The 17,795-nt window shown below is 41.7% G+C and overlaps 1 protein-coding gene across 23 annotated transcripts in view; it reads left to right on the top strand.

Annotated features, from left to right (window-relative positions):
• Window positions 1-3,287: 3,287 nt before the first annotated feature.
• KLHL3 (kelch like family member 3) overlaps window positions 3,288-17,795 on the top strand; it is a 119,340-nt gene continuing 104,832 nt past the window's right edge. For all 23 annotated transcript variants that reach the window (XR_012414098.1, XR_012414095.1, XR_012414096.1 and 20 more), the window contains exon 1: window positions 3,288-3,747. Coding sequence is in view for 4 of the 23 variants with exons in the window: in XM_073994286.1 (XP_073850387.1) it covers window positions 3,734-3,747 (14 nt within the window). In the remaining 19 variants the exon portion in view is untranslated. The remainder of the gene's footprint in view (window positions 3,748-17,795) is intronic.

The raw sequence follows: 17,795 nt of genomic DNA, 5'->3' as shown, positions 1-17,795 counted from the left end.
GTTCTTTGAGAAATCTCCAGACTGCCTTCCATAGTAGCTGAACTAATTTACATTCACCAGCAGTGTATAAGCATTCCCTTTCCTCCACAGCCTTGGCAACATCTGTTATTTTTTGACTTTTTAGTAACAGTCATTTTGACTGGTGTGAGATGAGATGGTATCTCATTGTGGTTTTGATTTGCATTTCTCTGGTGAGTAGTGATGACGAGCATTTTTTCATATTTGTTGGCTGTTTGTATGTCTTCTTTTGAGAAACGTCTGTTCATGTCCATTGCCCACTTTTCAAAATGGGTTTATATGTTTTTTGCTTGTTGAGTTAAATTCCTTATAGATTCTGCATATTAGACCTTTGTCAGATGCAGTTTATGAATGTTTTCTCCTATTCCGTACACAGTTTACTCTGTTGATAGTTTCTTTTGCTATACAGAAGCTCTTTAGTTTTATTAGGTCCTACTTGTCATTTTTGCTTTTGCTGCAATTGCTTTTGAGGACTTAGTTGTAACTTCTTTGCCAAGGTCAATGTCTAGAAGGGTATTTCCTAGGTTTTTTCCCTGGGATTTTAATAGTTTTAGGTCTTACATTTAATTGTTTACTCCATCTTGAGTTTATTTTATTTTATTTTATTTTTTGAGACAGAGTCTCACTCTGTCACCCAGGCTGGAGTACAGTGGTACAATCTCGGCTCACTGTAACCTTTGGGTTCAAATGATCCTTCTGCCTCAGGCTCCCAAGTAGCTGAGACTACAGGCACATGCCACCACACCTGACTAATTTTAGTATTTTTAGTAAAGATGGGGTTTTGCCAGGTTGGCCAGGCTGGTCTCAAACTCTTGACCTCAGGTGATCTGCCTGCCTTGGCCTCCCAAAGTGTCGGGATTACAGGCATGAGCCACTGCACCTGGCTGAGTTAATTTTTATATATGGTGATAGGGTCCAGTTTCATTCTTCTGCATATGGATAGCCAGTTATCCCAATATCATTTATTGAATAGGAAGTCCTTTCCCTATTGCTTATTTTTGTTGACTTTGTTGAAAATCAGTTGGTTGTAGGTGAACAGCTTTATTTCTGGGTTCTCTTTTCTGTTCCATTGGTCTATGTGTCTGTTTTTATACCAATACCATACTGATTTGGTTACTATAGCCTTGTAGTATAGTTTGAAGTCAGTTAATGTGGTGCCTCCAGCTTTGTTCTTTTTGCTTAAGATGAGCTTTCTTTTCTAAATGGCGTCTTCTGAGTATTCTCTATTCTGTCTACTTCCTGTGAATCGTGAGTGGTGAATAAAGTATGAAGGTGTAGTAGTATGGTTTTGACACATACATTATAATGATATCGGTTAGCATGGCAAAAGTGGGTTGCAGGGAAATTTTGTGGGTTTTGATATTGGCTCTTAATAGTTGTATTTTGAAACTTGAATACCCACAACCCTTACATATTTCCTTTTTGGATCTTTTTTCTTTCTGTCTGGTGTATTAGATGTGGCATTTCCCCACCTTCCTGTAAGGCGAATATGTAAACGTGGGTATGTGCAAAGGAGTCATCTCTTTCTTATGTCCCTTTTATGAATCACCCAGTTGTCTTCCTGGTGGATGTCTGAACTCTGGCATGGATTCCAAGATTCAATTTCCTTATTTGTGATGTTCAGTTTTTTGTGGTCCCTGTGATTGACCTCAAGAGGAAATATCTGGAGCAGGGCCACAAGGCTGATTAGAGGAGGAAGGGACATAGAGGGAACAAGATAGGAGGGGTATTGTTGTGAAAGGAAGAAGTGAAGATACAGCCCTGTGGGGTGTAAATGAAATTATCCAGGCCTCTTCTCACTTGAGAAAGAGTGAGTTTGAGTAATGGCCTCGTCTAAGAGAACACTGAGGTGCCAGGGGAGGTAATCTTTGAGAATAACCCTGTAGCCAGTTTGAGTTCAGGAGGCTATATAAAGTATTAGTTACTTTTACTTTCTGTCACCCCAGTGTTTCTCTCTTCCTTCTGTGGTTTTAGAGCTTTGTAGTAGTGAAGACATTTATCAGGTTAAAATGATAAGAATGATAGATTTACTAAGCGTCTCTTCATACTTTCACCTACATCATGTTATCCTCCTTGAAGCCCCCTACAAAACATTAGAGCCTAGTGTTTCTTCTTAAACAATCATACAGGTTACTCTGAGAAGAAAAACAGACCATTTAAAACATTTTTAGAATCCTGTGATTTTGGAGCTGAAAGGGACTCTAAAGACTGTCTGGTCTTGACCCTATATTGTGAATGAGTAGCTGAGCATGAGGTCCAGAGTGTGGAGAACACTACTCAGGAAAGTCACTCACCCAGTGAGAGCTGGTGCAGATTCGGAAAAGCCCAGGAGTGTCTTGAGGGGTCCCGGAAGAGAGATGCTCATAGCTGATTTTTCTGAGGCATTAGGGTAGCTTCTGCACCACTTTTTGTGGCTAATTGCCCCAGTTACCTCTAAGCCTCTGTGGCTAGGATATACAGACTGGCCTCCTGCCTTCCACAAGATTATGTTTTAGTTTGGGAAAGAAGATTTATAAATAATGAATTAGCTAGGTGTGAGATGACAATACAGGACAGTATAGTTTGTAGCTATTTTGGTGGTGATTGGCTGTCATTGGTGTGATTCGGGAAGTTATGAAGACATGAGATTTTGACTAGCCTCCCAGAAAGACTAAAGGACTGGGATTGGAGAAGCCTTTCCAGGCAGGGAGAGTTAAATTAGTCTAAATAGAAGCTTAGCAGCTGGAGATTACAGGATGTGAAAGATCTTTGGCTGGATATGGGGGTTCAGTGGGAGACTTACTAGTTGGAGCCACAGCTTAAGTTAAATTCCAATATGACAGATTTTAGGAAGATATTTTAGGATTGTGCTAAGATATTTTAGTATTCATTGTGATAGCTTTACTGCAGTAGTCTTTGGCCTCTTGGAGTAAAATAGAGTTTGTTTCCGTTTCACCTATTTGTACTACCTCTCTTTTTCGACTAATTTTCCAATTTCTCTCTGTATTCTTTTAATTTCTCTCTGTGTTCTTCTCACTTCTGTCAGGTGCTTTTTCCTTAACTTCTCCCCATCTATCAGACACTCAGAGCTACTATAGAATTTGGGAGGAGGATTTGGAACATAAACTGTGACCTACAAGTGAATTTCCCCAGGTGGATGATAAACTCCACTGCAGGCCACAGAGGGGCCTCCTCATTCCAGCAATCTGGCCAGGCTGACAGACTCATAGCCTATGGGGGCAGGGGAGGGTGTAGGGGCCAGTATTTCTCCGGCTAGTGACGAACTGCCTGATTCTTTGCAGCCTAGACAGAGGAGGCAGGAGCCCCAGGGGCGGGCTAATCGCCTGGGCTGGGGATGCCTGGGCAGATGCAGAGGCAGCTGGAAAGGTGGCAGTGCACCTGGGTCGCTGGAGCTGCTGCCGTTCCTAGGAGACCAAGGAGCAGCAAGCCTGCGGGGGAGGGGGAGCAAGTGGGTTGCTGCTTTTAGCAGCTGAAAGGGCTGCAGGGAGCTCTGGGTAAGACATTTTCTGCTGCTGCTGCTTTTGCGGTAGAAGCTGCTGCGAGTAAGTCAGAGGAAGGAGGATTGAGAAGGGAGGAGGCTTCACTTGCAGCCATGCTGAATCACTGTTGCTGATCAGATCTCCCACTGGTCTGCTGGGAGAATCAAGAACAGAACTAGGATCCCCGGGTGCATGCACACAGTTCAGCGGCTACCATCCTGACTGGGCCTCACACAATGGAGGGTGAAAGGTATGTATGTATAAGTATGTGCTGTGTTGTGTGTGTATATAAGTAAATGTGTGCTTGCGGTACAGCCACCAGCTTTTGTGTTTGCATTGGCTAGGCAGGGTTGGAAAACCTGGCCACTGATGGATCTCAAAGGGCGGCAGAGCAAGAGCAGAAAAGCCGCTTTCCAAACCACCCATTCCAGGGCTTGAATCTCCAGAGATCTGGCTTCCGCAAAGGCAGGTCTGGGTTTGCTAGGCAGCGGAGCACCCTGAAAGAAGGGACTTCCTGGCTGGTGTTCGGGAATAGTTTCAGCACAGGCTGAATTAGATTGCCTTTCTCAGGCTGTTTCAAGGAGGCGTTTCCCTTTCCTGGCTACTTTCCCGGGGTGTTTTTTCTTTGGTGGGGGGTTTTTGATGTCATAGTGGGGCTGGCCTGACATAGTGTACTTGCATTTTCACGCAGGAGTGCTCGAATCTTCAGCAGGCATGCCATGCTGATGGCTGTGTGTGTGTGTGCGCGCAGGCACGCCGTGTATGCCTGTATACACACACATTCAGGGATGAAGGAGAGAAATCCAGTCAGATGACACTTGCTCTGAACTGAGTTTCATATTTGTATTGAAAAGTTTATGAGTTATACTGGAAGGTCTGTGCTTCCTCCATCAGGGATTTCTTTTGAAATACGAACCAGCAGAAAAGATTTCAAGTACTTTTGTTGAGCTGGATCTAACTAGCGAGGCAGTTAGATCCTGGCAGGCACACCCATCTAAATTTTTAAATTGTTATCTGAAGATCTGAATCTTTCATTGTGAAAGTACTCAGTGCAGTGCAGAGGTGACATTCCTCTGTCTATGAAGTAAAATATCTCTTGAGTGCCAACCTCTTCATTCTTTGGTCTGCAGTTGGTAGAGTACAGGGCTTGCCATTTTATCCGAGGAGAGAGCACTGCAGGGAGGGGTCCGGCCATGGCAGTGCACCACTGAGGGGAAGGCTGCTGCTCCAGGTTGCCAGTTTGATGCAGACAGTAACTATCTGGTTAACAATAATAGGCTCAACTAAGTCAACACTAGAGAATCTCTCAGTGAATACTTTCCTTTTCATGAGTTGTTGTGACTTCTGCGTCTCACGGGGCTCAGTGATGCCATTGAACATCTCTAGACCCTATTAGAACTGGCATGATGGTTGAGTGTCATCTCATTCTTTTGTCCGTAGAGGCCCTGGGAATTGTGTTCTTGATGACTCCCACAGGAAGAGCCTGGGACTGACTGTGCTGCTGGTGCATCGTCTTTCTGGGTGCTCTTTGTAACAGGAGTTTAGTGTTGAACTGCATGTGGCCTGCTGGGCAGCAGAACATGTGAAGGCTTGTTTCCTAGGTGTGGGGCAGAGGTGAGCAGTGTCTTTGGTCCCCCAAACAGTGTTCCATTGATCTGGTAGGTGGCAGAGAATGGGGCTGATGTGATGAAGGTTTAGAGATTCTGGGCCATGCCTATTTGCTTGATCTGTGGTGTAACTGGGGTTGAGAGATCAGTGTGAGACTACTAGCAGCGGATCAAATGGTTTGGGGCACTGTGTTCCCAGTTCTGTGTTCAGAAATGTAATGAGTCCCTGCCCCTGTCCTGGGGCCTCTCAGCTGGGATGGCTGATGTCTATGGCTTTAGAACACCAGGTTGCACATGTTCTTGTACTTTTCCTCTGCTGAAGGCAGATGGTAGACAAGAAATCCAAACCGAGCAGCTTCCAATGTTCACCAGGTCACCCAGGTCATACCTTTTGTTCCTGCCTCAAGCCCAGCTTACCATGCCAGGCATTCAAGTCTTCTGAACTCCAACTCCTGTTCCCATTCCCACTGCTCACTCATAAACCTACTAACAATTCTATTGATCTCTTTCATGATCACCCATCCTATACATTACTTCATCTAGCCTCATATCCTTAGCTCCCAGAGTTTCTTTTGCTGGATGTCTTTCCCTTCTAATTTTGCAAAAGTTATCTATCAAGGTTATTCTAAAATTCTACTTTATCTTGGAAACTCAGCTTTTCTAGTCCTGGCTGATGTTCTTCTGAATTCTAATCCCTCTAGTTTGCATCTCATAGTTGGACACTGAATAATAGGCCCATCAGATCTTTTAGTGCTTTTATTTCATATATCTTAGCAGTCCCCAAACTTGGAGACAGGTCCTCAAGGGCAAGGCTAGTACCTTGTACTTCTAAATACGCCCATTGACTACTGTGTGGGTACACAAATAGCAGGTGCTGAATAGTTATTAGCTGATTAACTAATAACCTTTGTGTGAGGCTCTGATAACTAAAAAGAAAGTTGGTGAGAGAAGAGACTGAAGCCTTTGGCCAATAGGTTCATCTTTGGATATCAGCCTTATTATCTTAGCACGGGTAACTGACTCCATGGAATGCTTTGAGGTAGGGGGGCGAACAGAGGGAAGTAGCCTTGTTTTGCAAGTTCCCTGGGAAATTGAGGTCCGGAGAAGCTGAGTGACTTGCCTAGGATCACATGTCCAACCTCCAGAGACTGGAGGGATCCTGAATCTGGTGCTTGTTCCACACTTAACCTGCTGAATCTTAATTGGGGCTGTTTTTAAGCATTACAAAATTTCAACCAAGAGATTGCTAATGAACAATTTTTTTTCTTTGCCACGAGGGTATGAAAATACTTTGTACCTTGAAAGGCTATTAATTAAAAGCATGGGCTTTGGAGTAACTTAGACCTAGTGGTGAATCTACTTTACAGTGTGACCTTGAGTGTGTCACACTCTTTTCAGAACTAATTTTTCTCTTTTGTGTAAAGGAAATAATAACAGTACTTATACTTCATAGAGCTGTTGTGAAGATTAAATGATACAATATGTGTAAGGTACCTAGTAAAGTTTTTTAGGCACTGAGTGAGTACTCAGGAGATGGTAGTTGCTATTATCATTGGTATCCACCTATTGCTATGTTGTAGCCTATACCTCGCTGCTGGGTTACTAACCAAGGCATATTTTAGGACCTCTCTCTGTTTATCATCCAAAGCAGATTAAGTAGAACCATTTCCATGAGGAAATGAGGGAGCTTATCAGGCCATCATCTTGCTTCTTACCTAAAACTATCTCCGTATAGTAAGTTCCCCCATAGGGCTTGGCATTTCTTCTTTTAGGTTTCATCAAGATCTACCTTAATCTTTCTTTTTATAGACAACCTGTGGCATCTAGTTGCCTCAGTGATTTGGAACCATGGGCTGGATACATGTTTGTTCAGGCCAAAATCTCAAGAAGAACTTGTGAATTTGCACTAACCTTTGCTGTATCTTTCTAGATTTCCAGGTCTCTCCTGGAACTTATGATACTAAGTCTTCCCCAGTTCCCTCTGTGGGAGAATCACTGTGGCTTGACCAGTCAGACGAAGGTGATTTTGTCTTCTCTTTTGCAAAGGGAAAGGGTCTCTGGCTGTTAGCTATTACAATGATAAATTGTGTCCATGTGAGTGGGTATGTAGAGAAGATAGGTATCACAAATGGCAGTTGTCCTTGCAATTGGGATTTTATTTCAGTTCTGGAAATCAGCCTTGTGGATAGCTTAAAATAAAATTTCAAAATAAATGGTTAGTCAGATTCATAGAGACAGAAAGTAAAATGGTTGCCAGGGGCTGGAGGGAGGGAGGAGTGGGGAAGTTATTGTTTAATGGATAGAGAGTTTCAGTTTGGGAAGATGAAAGAATCCTGGAGATGGATGGTGGTGATGGTTGTACAACAGTACGACTGTACTTAAAAATGGTTAAAATTATAAATTTTATATTACATCTATTTTACCACAATAAAAAAAACATTCAGGCCCAGACTGTGGCAGATCTGCAAGAGTTACAGAGCAGCACAACTTTGGAAGAAGCATCATAAAAAGGGGAAGTTAATTGTCTATTTTTCTTAAAATCATGATTATTTTCTTCATCAGAAGCACAGCAATGCCCCTGCTTGAGACGGGCATCATGTACCGGGCACTGTGCTGTGATTTTGTGTGAGGTGTCCTCAGAGGATAGTTCTTACTGACTGGTTTTTACGAAGGAGAGCCTGTTCCTGGACCTCAGGGAACTTCTGATCCAAAGGAGCTCATCTATTTACCTTTGATCCAGGAACGACAGATAGAGAATATTTTCTGAGGAGACAAGACTTTGAAAGCCAGTATACTTTAAATGTTGAGTTTTCTAATGTCAGGTTAAATGCTGGCAAGACCCAGGGAAGAGCAAGTGTTGAGCAACCTCGCCTTTTTTCTGTTCCCAGTGGCAAGTCACTTAGTCCTCCCCGAACCTTAGAAGTCAGGGATAGAAAATTCTGTAAAAAGTTTTGGGCATCACTGCTGCCTGAAGCAGATGTGCATGCATTTCAACCATGATAATTGAAACCAAATTTTTCCATTTTGGAAATACTTTTTGGCAAAGTAAAGTTTTCAACTGCAAAAACAAAGTCAGGGAAAGAAACCTCTTGATTTCCCTGCACCCAGATTTGGATTTTTAGGATTTTGCTTGCTAAGTTTTGAATTGGTAAGACAGATCTGGACAAGATAATTTTTGTGTGAGTTTTCCTAAAAAGTGCTTTATTTGATGAAATTTGCCATCATCAAACTAACCTTTTTTTTTTTTTCATTTTCTGGATGAATGTTCAAACTAGGTTAAACGGAATAGAGCACTAATAAACCATGTAAAAAATAGATTGAACATGTGCTGGTAGGTTTTTTCGTTTTTTTGTTTTTTTCTGAGACAGAGTTTTGCTCTGTCGCCCAGACTGGAGTGCAGTGGCACCATCTCGGCTCACTGCAAGCTCCGCCTCCCGGGTTCACGCCATTCTCCTGCCTCAGCCTCCAGAGTAGCTGGGACTACAGGCGCCCGCCACCACGCCCAGCTAATTTTTTGTATTTTTAGTAGAGGCGAGGTTTCACCATGTTAGCCAGGATGGTCTTGATCTCCTGACCTCGTGATCTACCCGTCTTGGCCTCCCAAAGTGCTGGGATTACAGGTGTGAGCCACTGCGCCCAACCCAGATTTTTTTTTTTTTCTGTTAAATAAGTTCAATGCCTCTCAGGTCAGAGATCTAACTTTTTATCATTTATGAGGATTTTCGGAGTCTTAGCACAACTTTCCTGGACTTTTCATTTTCATTTATGAAAGTATATCGTAGCCACTATCAAAATCACACACATGCAAGGGCTTAGCTCTCCTATTCAAACTAAACATAAACTTGGCTTCCAAAATGTCACATAATGAGTAGCATGTTTTCTTTTAGTCTTTCTCTCTTCTTGTCTAATTTTATCTGTCTGTGTAAAATGTTTTACATTTTTACATAGCCCATTTAAGAGTTTTCCCCTTGAGTTTTGCAGAAAGTGGTCTGTGAGTTGGGGTTTTAGGAATGTGATTAGTAACATACCTGTTCTTGAGCTTGTTTATGAAGGAGCACATTACAGGAATGACAGCAGCTGCTGGTCATCTTTGGTGAATCATGATTGGCTTGTGTGAAGGCCCCAGTGTGTAAACTCCAAGTTCAGTACAATTAATAACACTGACTCCAGTACACACTGCAATTTCCCATAATCAGAAGTGAAGTAGTGCTATATCACAGGTCCTAGGAGATTTAGTCTTTTTTCATTTGGCCTGGTTTGGTCGTACAAGGAAGAACGTCAGAGAGTGGGACATGAGGGGTTGTGCCTCCCTTGGTCTGATGGGCTATGGACATTATCCTGAGTCGGTGGACATTGTTATTGAGAGCCCAGGCCTTGGAGTCAGATAGGCCTGGGTTTCAGTGCCAGTTCTGCACTTACTAGTTATGTGGGACTTTTGGACAAATTTTATCTCTGTACCTTAAGAGATAATACTGCCTACTTCCTAGGGTTGTTCTGAAGATAAAATGAGATAATGGAGGTAAGGTGCTTTAACATACCCTCAACTTTCAGGAAATGTTAACTCAATCTATACCTTACTAATGCATATGTTCTGCATATCCATGTGGGCTATTACAGGGGTTCAACCTAATGCTATGAACTGAGGTGGCACTGCTGAAAGAGGATGAAGAGTATGGGGCTCTCTGGTAACCTGTGTGTAAATGGTACTTTGTGGTGGCAGGACTGCACCACCAAGTCCTGAATCCTGCTGGCTGGACATCTTCACGAGTCAGGTTCTTCATTAATCCAGAAGTAGCAATCTAAGTTTGGTCATTTTGGTCTTGAACTTTAGGATTGGGATACTTACTAGATCTGCAGTTTGACCAGAGCGCCAGGGGCTCAGAAATCCTATCTGGATAGGGTCCCATTGCTGCCCAGAGTTGGAGAAGCAGAGTCATGCCAATGACCTCATGAGAACCTAAAGTACAATAGTCAACATGTCATCAGTTTATTGATTTACAGTAAAATATTACTGGCAAGATATTCCTGAGGGCCTGCAACCACATTCTGGCTCTCTGAAGGACAACCACGGGGGAGGCCAAACTGGTCAAAACGCTGCAGAGTAAACTAGGGACTGAGTTATGGCATTGGAGTATTTATAGGCTTCAAGCTCCACCATGGGGATCTGACCTAAGGCTGAACCAGCTGATGACATCTAGTGATTAAATCACTTTCCTAGACAGAGTGAGATGGGTTGGACCGAGGGCTTTCTTCTCTGTCTGATTCTTAGTTTTTGGTTATTCCTTTCTAAATTACATTTTCTTTGTTGAGAGTTTTTAATGCATTCAGCACAGCTTTGCCCTGGCTCAGAGTTGTTTTGCCTTCATTGAGTGGTTTTGCCTCTTTATTCCATCTCATCTCTAGCTTGAACATAATGTGCTTCTGCCTCTTGTATGTGGCTAGTATCAGCTCACGACTTCTGAATTTTATTTGCATCTCTTGGAGACCTTTAGAGGTGAAACAGATCATAACTTTTAACAGCATTTCTCAGACTCCCCTTTCCTTCCTTCTACATTCTTGCACACCCAGGATGTTCTGGAGCTCCTCATTTGATTTTTCTTTCTTTTTTTTTTTTAACTTTTATTCTAGGTTCAGGGGTACACGTGCAGGTTTGTTATATAGGTAAACTTATGTCACAGAGGTTTGTTGTACAGATTAGTACCTGTCATCACCCAGGTAGCCAATAGTTATTTTTTCTGCTCCTCTTCCTCCACCCACCCTCCATCCTCAAGTAGGCCCTAATGTCTGTTGTTCCCTTCTTTGTGTCCATGAGTTCTCATCATTTGGAGCTCCTCATTTGTTAGATTCCCCCAAACATGGCTGCACAATCAGCCTGCTTGGAGACTCTTCTATCTCCTGCCTTTCTAGCATGTTTTTTTAGTATCCTTTGCTTTCCATTCACTGCTCCATTTTCCTCAGCAATAGAAAGACTCTAAGAATTGACACAGTAAGCAGCAACCCATCTGCCTTTCTTCCCTCTTCTCCAGTTGTTGCTGGCTTTCTCTCACCCCCATCCTCCTGATTCCGTGTCATCAATGCAGGGGACTGGGCTGCCTAAGAAAGTACTCCTCTCTGAATGCGGGGTGGAGGGGTTATGGAGAGGAGGTTGAGGAGGACAAAGCCATCAGTATTTTAATGAAGGGGAGTAAGGAAAGCTACAGTGGTCAGTAGTTAAACCTAATTTACTTATCTATCAATTAATTTACGCAATAGTCATTTATTGAGCACCTATCACGTGACAGAAGCTAAGAATTCAGAGGCAACTAAGACACTGCCTTGGTTCTCATGGAGCTCACAATCTAGAGGGGGCAGCAGTGTGCTGGAGTCAGCACTCACCCACTTGCAAAAGCTGTTTGTTAACTTTTCAGGAATTTTGTGAGCCAATTATTAAATGTTGCCATTATTAACGATTAAATTATGTAACATAAATTATATTAAAATTGAATGTAATAAAGTACCCCAAACTCATCACTTTCTAATTATTTTTACTATAATCTTCTAGGGCTTTGAGGTTGTGTCTATTGCGTCTTGCTGTAGAAATACTATACAGTGATATAATGGTGTGCTGTTGCACATCTCTTCCCAAATCTCATGTTTGGTGGCATCATGTTGGTAGCTTAAAATCTGCCATGGTGGGAGTATTTACACTCTGGAAATTGGCAAATGTTACAAATCAGGGCTCCTTTCCTCCCAACCAACTATTAAACATTTACCAGCACGCAGTGTGTGGGGCAGACAGATAAGTAAGAGGTAATTAGAATACAATACAGAAGGTAGCACAGAGTACTATGGGAATGCAGAAGAGGGGAAACTAACCTAGTTTCCCACTAGATTTTATCTAATCTAGTGAGTAGTGGAGTAAGAGAGGGAAGGCTTCAGGGAAGAGGCTTGAAGGCTGGTAGGAACTAGCTAGACACAGGGGAGAGTGAGTGGGGAATAGGATAAAACAGTTTTCTAGTCAGACAAAACTTCACAAGGCAGAGAGCCTAGTGTATTTTGACTATTGCAAGTATTTTAGTATTACAGTAATGAGAAGTCTTCAGGGCAACGATGGGATTAAGGGCCAGGCTAGGTGCCTGAGATTTATTCTGAATGCAGTGAGGAATCAGTGAGGCTTCATGTAGAACATGCCTTGAACACATTGACACTTTGGAAAGGTCCCTCTGGAGTCTGGGAGGAGGTTATTAGAATAATCCTGGCAAGAAACAATGATGGCCTGGAATGGGGTTGTGGTGGTAGTGAAAGTGAGAAGGAAATGGGGTGCAGGGATATTAACACATAGGATTGATAATGATTTATGGCTGTATGTGAGGAGTGAGAGAGAGAAAGGGAGAAGATATCAAGGATAACACCCCAGTTTTTGACTTAGATAGGTGATTGGGTGGTTGGTTATGCCTCTGAGATAGAGAATACAGAAAGAGTAGCAGGCTTAAGGGAGGGTAGGGAACTTAAATTTTGACTAAGTATGAGTTACCTGTGTAAAATCTAGGGGACTCAAATAAGACATTGGATATGTGGATCTGGAATTTAGAGGATAGAGGAGGGCAGGAAAGAAGGCTTTGGAAGGTGTGGTGCTGAAAGAGGGCCTAAGTTTTAGAGCTTATATATTTTTATCTATAACTTTTATAATTACTATTTTATGTATATTTATTTATAGTTTAACTCTGAAGGCCAACTCTATTTTCATTAAAAAATAAAAGTGTTGGTCAGACTATCCCCTTCTGCTCTATCATCTAACTCTTGTAAAGACAAGTGAAGGGTTTTCAGGTAGAGTTCAGATGACAAATATGTAATGAGGACCTACTCTGGGCATGGCCTCATGCTGGGCAGGCTAAGCTATACAGAGTCCTCAGACACATGTTCCTTGCCCTCCAGGTATGTTGAATCTAGTGTGAGGCAGGTAGATAGTTGGATTTGTACCATGAAGAAGTAATCAGGCACAAGGCAGAATTCTATGTGCCAGCTGAGTTACAAGCCAGAAATACTACAGGAATTCAGAGAAGGAAGAGCTCATTTAGAACTGACGTATCCCAAGGGCTTCATAGAGGAGGCAAAGCTTAATTGGTCCTCAAATAACAGGTATTTAGATTATGATACAGGGAAAGAGAAGGGAAATCTAGGTGTCTGCAGTGAATAGTTCATCTGCTTGGCACATAATAGGTACTTAGTAAATATTTGAGTAAACGAGAGAGGTAAGGCTGGCATTTAGGTTCAGTCCAGGTCAAGGAAGTCCTTGAATACTAGGCAAGAATCATGACTTTATCCTGTAGACTGATGATTTTTCAGCTGTTTAGCTATAGAGTCCTTTGAAAGGAAATTTTATTTGGACACTCAACATATAGAACAAATGGAGGCAGAGGGCTGTGACTGAAGCTTCAGCTCATAAACCTCATAGCCCCTGAAGAGACCTGTGTGCAGTGAGGATCTGAAAGTCATGGTCAGATGACATTTTAGAAGGATGAGTTTGGCAATGGTGTGCAGGAAGTACTTGGAGGGAGAGTATCTAGAGTGGGAAACAGCAGGTGGGAGGCCACTGTAACAGTCTAAGTCAAGGGAAAAGAGAAGCTGAAAGCCCAGGAAAGAAGGGCCAACTATGTCTATCCTTATGGCCATGAAGCTTGACGGTCTCACATGTATGTCTTCTTGAATGGGGTCAGTGGGTATCTGTGAGTGTGAGGTAAGTCGGAACCAATTTGGACACCCTTTCTGTGGACTGTTGAAGGAATCATCCACTGCAGTGGGTTCATCATGGCACCAGTAGTGGTTCATATAAGCAAGTTTACTAGTAACAGGCCAGTGTGGAAATTAATTAAAGTATTGAGCCAGGTATCTGATGCTTTGACAAAGTTGAGTAGATTTATGTGTTCTGATTGTGCTGCAGCTTATTTAGAAAATGGCTTAGATGATCATTTCTGTATATTTCTACAGCAAAGAGCAAAGATTCTGCCTGGCCCATACTTTCTCACTACATCTACGATTGTTGACCCATTTGAATCTTAAATATGGCTGCTCAACTTGAATGTTGCTGGAACCCTGGACAGTGGGATACAGATGACAGTTCCTTTGGTTAGCAGCTTGAGCTGCAGGTCTGGTGGGAGGGGCACATATAAATTAACATTGACTATGGTTTTTAGTAGAATCTGGGGCCAGTTTTTGCTCTTGGTGAAATCAACCATTTTATGCTTAGAGTAAGGGCATTTACTGTGAAATGCTTTTCAACAGAAAACATCTTGTGGCTGAGTCTGCCTGGAAAATTGTGTGTGTGCGTGTGTGTGATTTTGGTTGGGTCTGGGTAGGGTGAAAAGTATGGTATTAGACTTGAACAAGATAGTGGGAATATACCTTAGTGTGGTCTGTGTTTCACAGGCGAGGAGAGGGGATCCTCTAGCCTTATTTTGGAACAAGAACTGAGAATTCTTGGGATTGGGACTTGATAGCGTGGGGATGGGGCAATCTACTGAGGGTTAAGTAGTTAAGATCTGGTATGAATGGAGGGAAAAAGGTTTAGGGGATGAAATGGTAAGATCTAGCAACTCTGTTCTTGGGCATGTGACCTTAGGTTGAGAAATATGTATACGTATGTGCATTTGTGTACATGCGTGAACTATATTGCTGGAGGGTATAGGTTGTGAGCTTCAAGTACAGGATACCTAAACTCAGATCCCATCTCTACCACTTACTATTTGTACAATCTCGTAAATATTTTTTTGAACGTCTCTGGGCCCTCAGATGTTCTTTTCTTAATTTCTTGTTCTCTGGAAGGTTAATGAATTGCCAAGAAGCTTGTACCTTCCAGAGACCAGGGACTCAGAATCTCTTCCAAATTCCCTGTGTCTTTTCATGGAGGAGCAGGGGAAGAAAGGAACTTTGGGTTCCTTCAGATGTCAAGCCTTGCCTGTGCATCAAGGGTGGAAAGGGCTCTGAATGGATTTGGGGAAACCAGTATCTTTCCCTAGCCAGCCCTATGGTCACCAGCAAGTCACTTGCTCTTTCAGGGAGGCTCTAGTGTGAATTATATTTTGTTGAACATTGATCCTCTGATAATAGGCAATCTGTGTTTGAGACCTTTTGGTAAACACAACATTGTATTAACAAGGATACATCGTTATTGGACCATTTTGGAAAGTGCAAAGAGCAACACACCAGAAGAGTGAGATTTCCTGCTCCCTAGCTACACTGGAGATTGTGTCAATGCTTCTAAAATGGCTCTTTTTAGTTTATACCTGTTCCATATCTTTGAAGTGAAGCTAATAATATCTGTTCACTAGGCTTTTCTGTGCTTTAATCTTACTAATTCCCTGTCAAGAACCTTCAGTGGTTCCCTGATCCATACCAAATTATGCTTTCTCATCCTGGCTTTTAAGTCTCTCCACAGTTTGAAGACAATATTTATAATGAATACTTACAGAGTATTTTACAGTTTGTAGATTTATCCCAAGGATGCAAGTATGGTTTAGTATTAGAAAATATGTGTGTCATTCATCACATTACAAAATTAAAGGAAAAAACCCATATGAACATCTCATTAGATACACAAAGACGTTCGATAAAATTTAGCATAACTTTATGACTTAAAAACTCTTAATAAAAATAGAAGGGAATTTTCTTAATCTGACAAAAAACATTTACAAAAATCCTGTAACAAACATACATAATGGGGAAACATTAGAAACATCTTTAAAAGCAGGGATATGACAATACTACTCATTAGCATCCTTTCTGTTTGACATTATGTGACCATCCTAGCCAGTGCAAACTTTTTTCAAAAAAGAAATTAGAGGCCTAAGAATTTGATAGGAGAAAAATCTCTGGCATTATATGCAGATAATATGACTGTCTACATAGGACACCTAATTTATGTTCAAATAGTTAGGAATAATAGGAACATTGACAATGGCTGGATATATGATCAATTTGCAAAAATCAATTGCATTTTATAAACCGTAACAATCAGAGAACATAATTTAAAAATACATCATTTCTATTACAAAAGAGCAATAAAAACCATAAAGTACTTAGGAATAAATCTAATCAAACGTGTAAGGTCTTCATACAGGAAAATCTAAAAGTTTGAGTGACATTAAAGAAGACTTAAATAAATGGAGAGATATCCTGTGTTCATGGATAGGAGGGCATAGTATCAGAAAAATGATGGTTCTATCCAAATTGATCTGTAAGTTCAATGCAGTTTTTATCAAAATCCCACTCGAGTTCTTTACGGAATTTGACAAGCTAGTCAAGACACTTCTCAAAAATAATAATAGGATTGGGAATTTTCCTGTCCGATATCAGACCTTATTATAAAGCTACAGAAATCATGTGGTACTGGTACAGAGAGAGACAAACTGACCAGTGGAATAGGTTAGTAAGTCAAGAAATAAATCTCTTTATATCTGGAACTTTAATATATGACCTAAGATGGCATGACAGATGCATGAGAAAAATAAAAAGTTTTAAATACATCGAATTTATGGAGAAAATAAGATCCTTATGTCATATCTTGACATAAATATCGGTATTAGGACCTGGCACAGTGGCTCACGCCTGTAATCGCAGCACTTTGGGAGGCTGAAGTGAGCAGATCACTTGAGGCCAGGAGTTTGAGAACAGTCTGAGCAATATGGTGAAACTCCCCATCTCTACTAAAAATACAAAAATTAGCCAGGTGTGGTGGTGCACACCTGTAATCCCAGCTACTTGAGAAGCTAAGGCACGAGAATCACCCAGGAGGTGGAGGTTGAGCTGAGATCTGCACTCCAGTCTGGATGTCAGAGTGAAACTATCTCAAAAAAAGAGAAAAAAATCAGTATCAGATGAAATAAGGGCTTAAATACTAAAAGCAAAAATGTTAAACCTTTAGTAGAACATAGCAGATAATGTTTTTCTAGCTTTGTAGTAAAGAAAGACACCATAAAATAAATTATGCTTATGGAATTTCTCATCTTTTGAAGAAATTTTTCATCTTTGCTGGTTGCTTCCCCTTCTGATCACATTTGCTGGCTTGAGAATTTCTTCACTTGCTTTAAACACAACTCTAAGCATCCTCCTTTGTGCACATCTTCCTCTGCTCAGCTAACTTCCTTATACACAGAATCCAGACAGTCCCAAAGTTCAGATATTCATGGCTTACATTTGCATGATGAACTGACGGTGGGGAAGGGAGTCAAAAGAGGAGTCTGTTATGGTCAGACAAGCTGTGGGTCTGCCACGCTGGTTGTATTTGAATGTTCCAGTAGTTACGAATTCCAGTGTGAGATCTATAGGGATTCTCAGGCCTCTGAAATATACTCTCAATCATAGAAGCCTCTTTCTCTAGCCAGTCTGCAAAGTTAAGTGGTAGCATGGATAGAGGCTCACTAGGGAAAATCAAAGGAGAGTACCATCATTGTCCTAGAGTTGGAGTGAACTATGGGTCCCCGAATCTACACAAGTGGAGAAGGTTCTGTTGTCCTAGTAGCAAAGCAAAACTTCACCTGGTTCAAACAGGTAACTCCAAGGTCTCACACTTGACCTGGGAGCTGAATGGTTTCACCAATTTGGGGAGAAACACCTTTCCTTGCTCATTCTTTTGATTCCTTTTTTCCAGCTTCCATAAAGTTGAAAGATGTTGCTCAGGAGTTGTTGGGTAACTAGCTGGCACCCCACAGGGATT

The sequence above is a fragment of the Macaca fascicularis genome, chromosome 6, assembly GCF_037993035.2.
Source record: "Macaca fascicularis isolate 582-1 chromosome 6, T2T-MFA8v1.1".
Taxonomy (NCBI): Eukaryota; Metazoa; Chordata; class Mammalia; order Primates; family Cercopithecidae; genus Macaca; species Macaca fascicularis.
The sequence above is the reverse complement of the archived record's forward strand: the minus strand, read 5'-3'. Positions and strand labels throughout refer to the sequence as shown.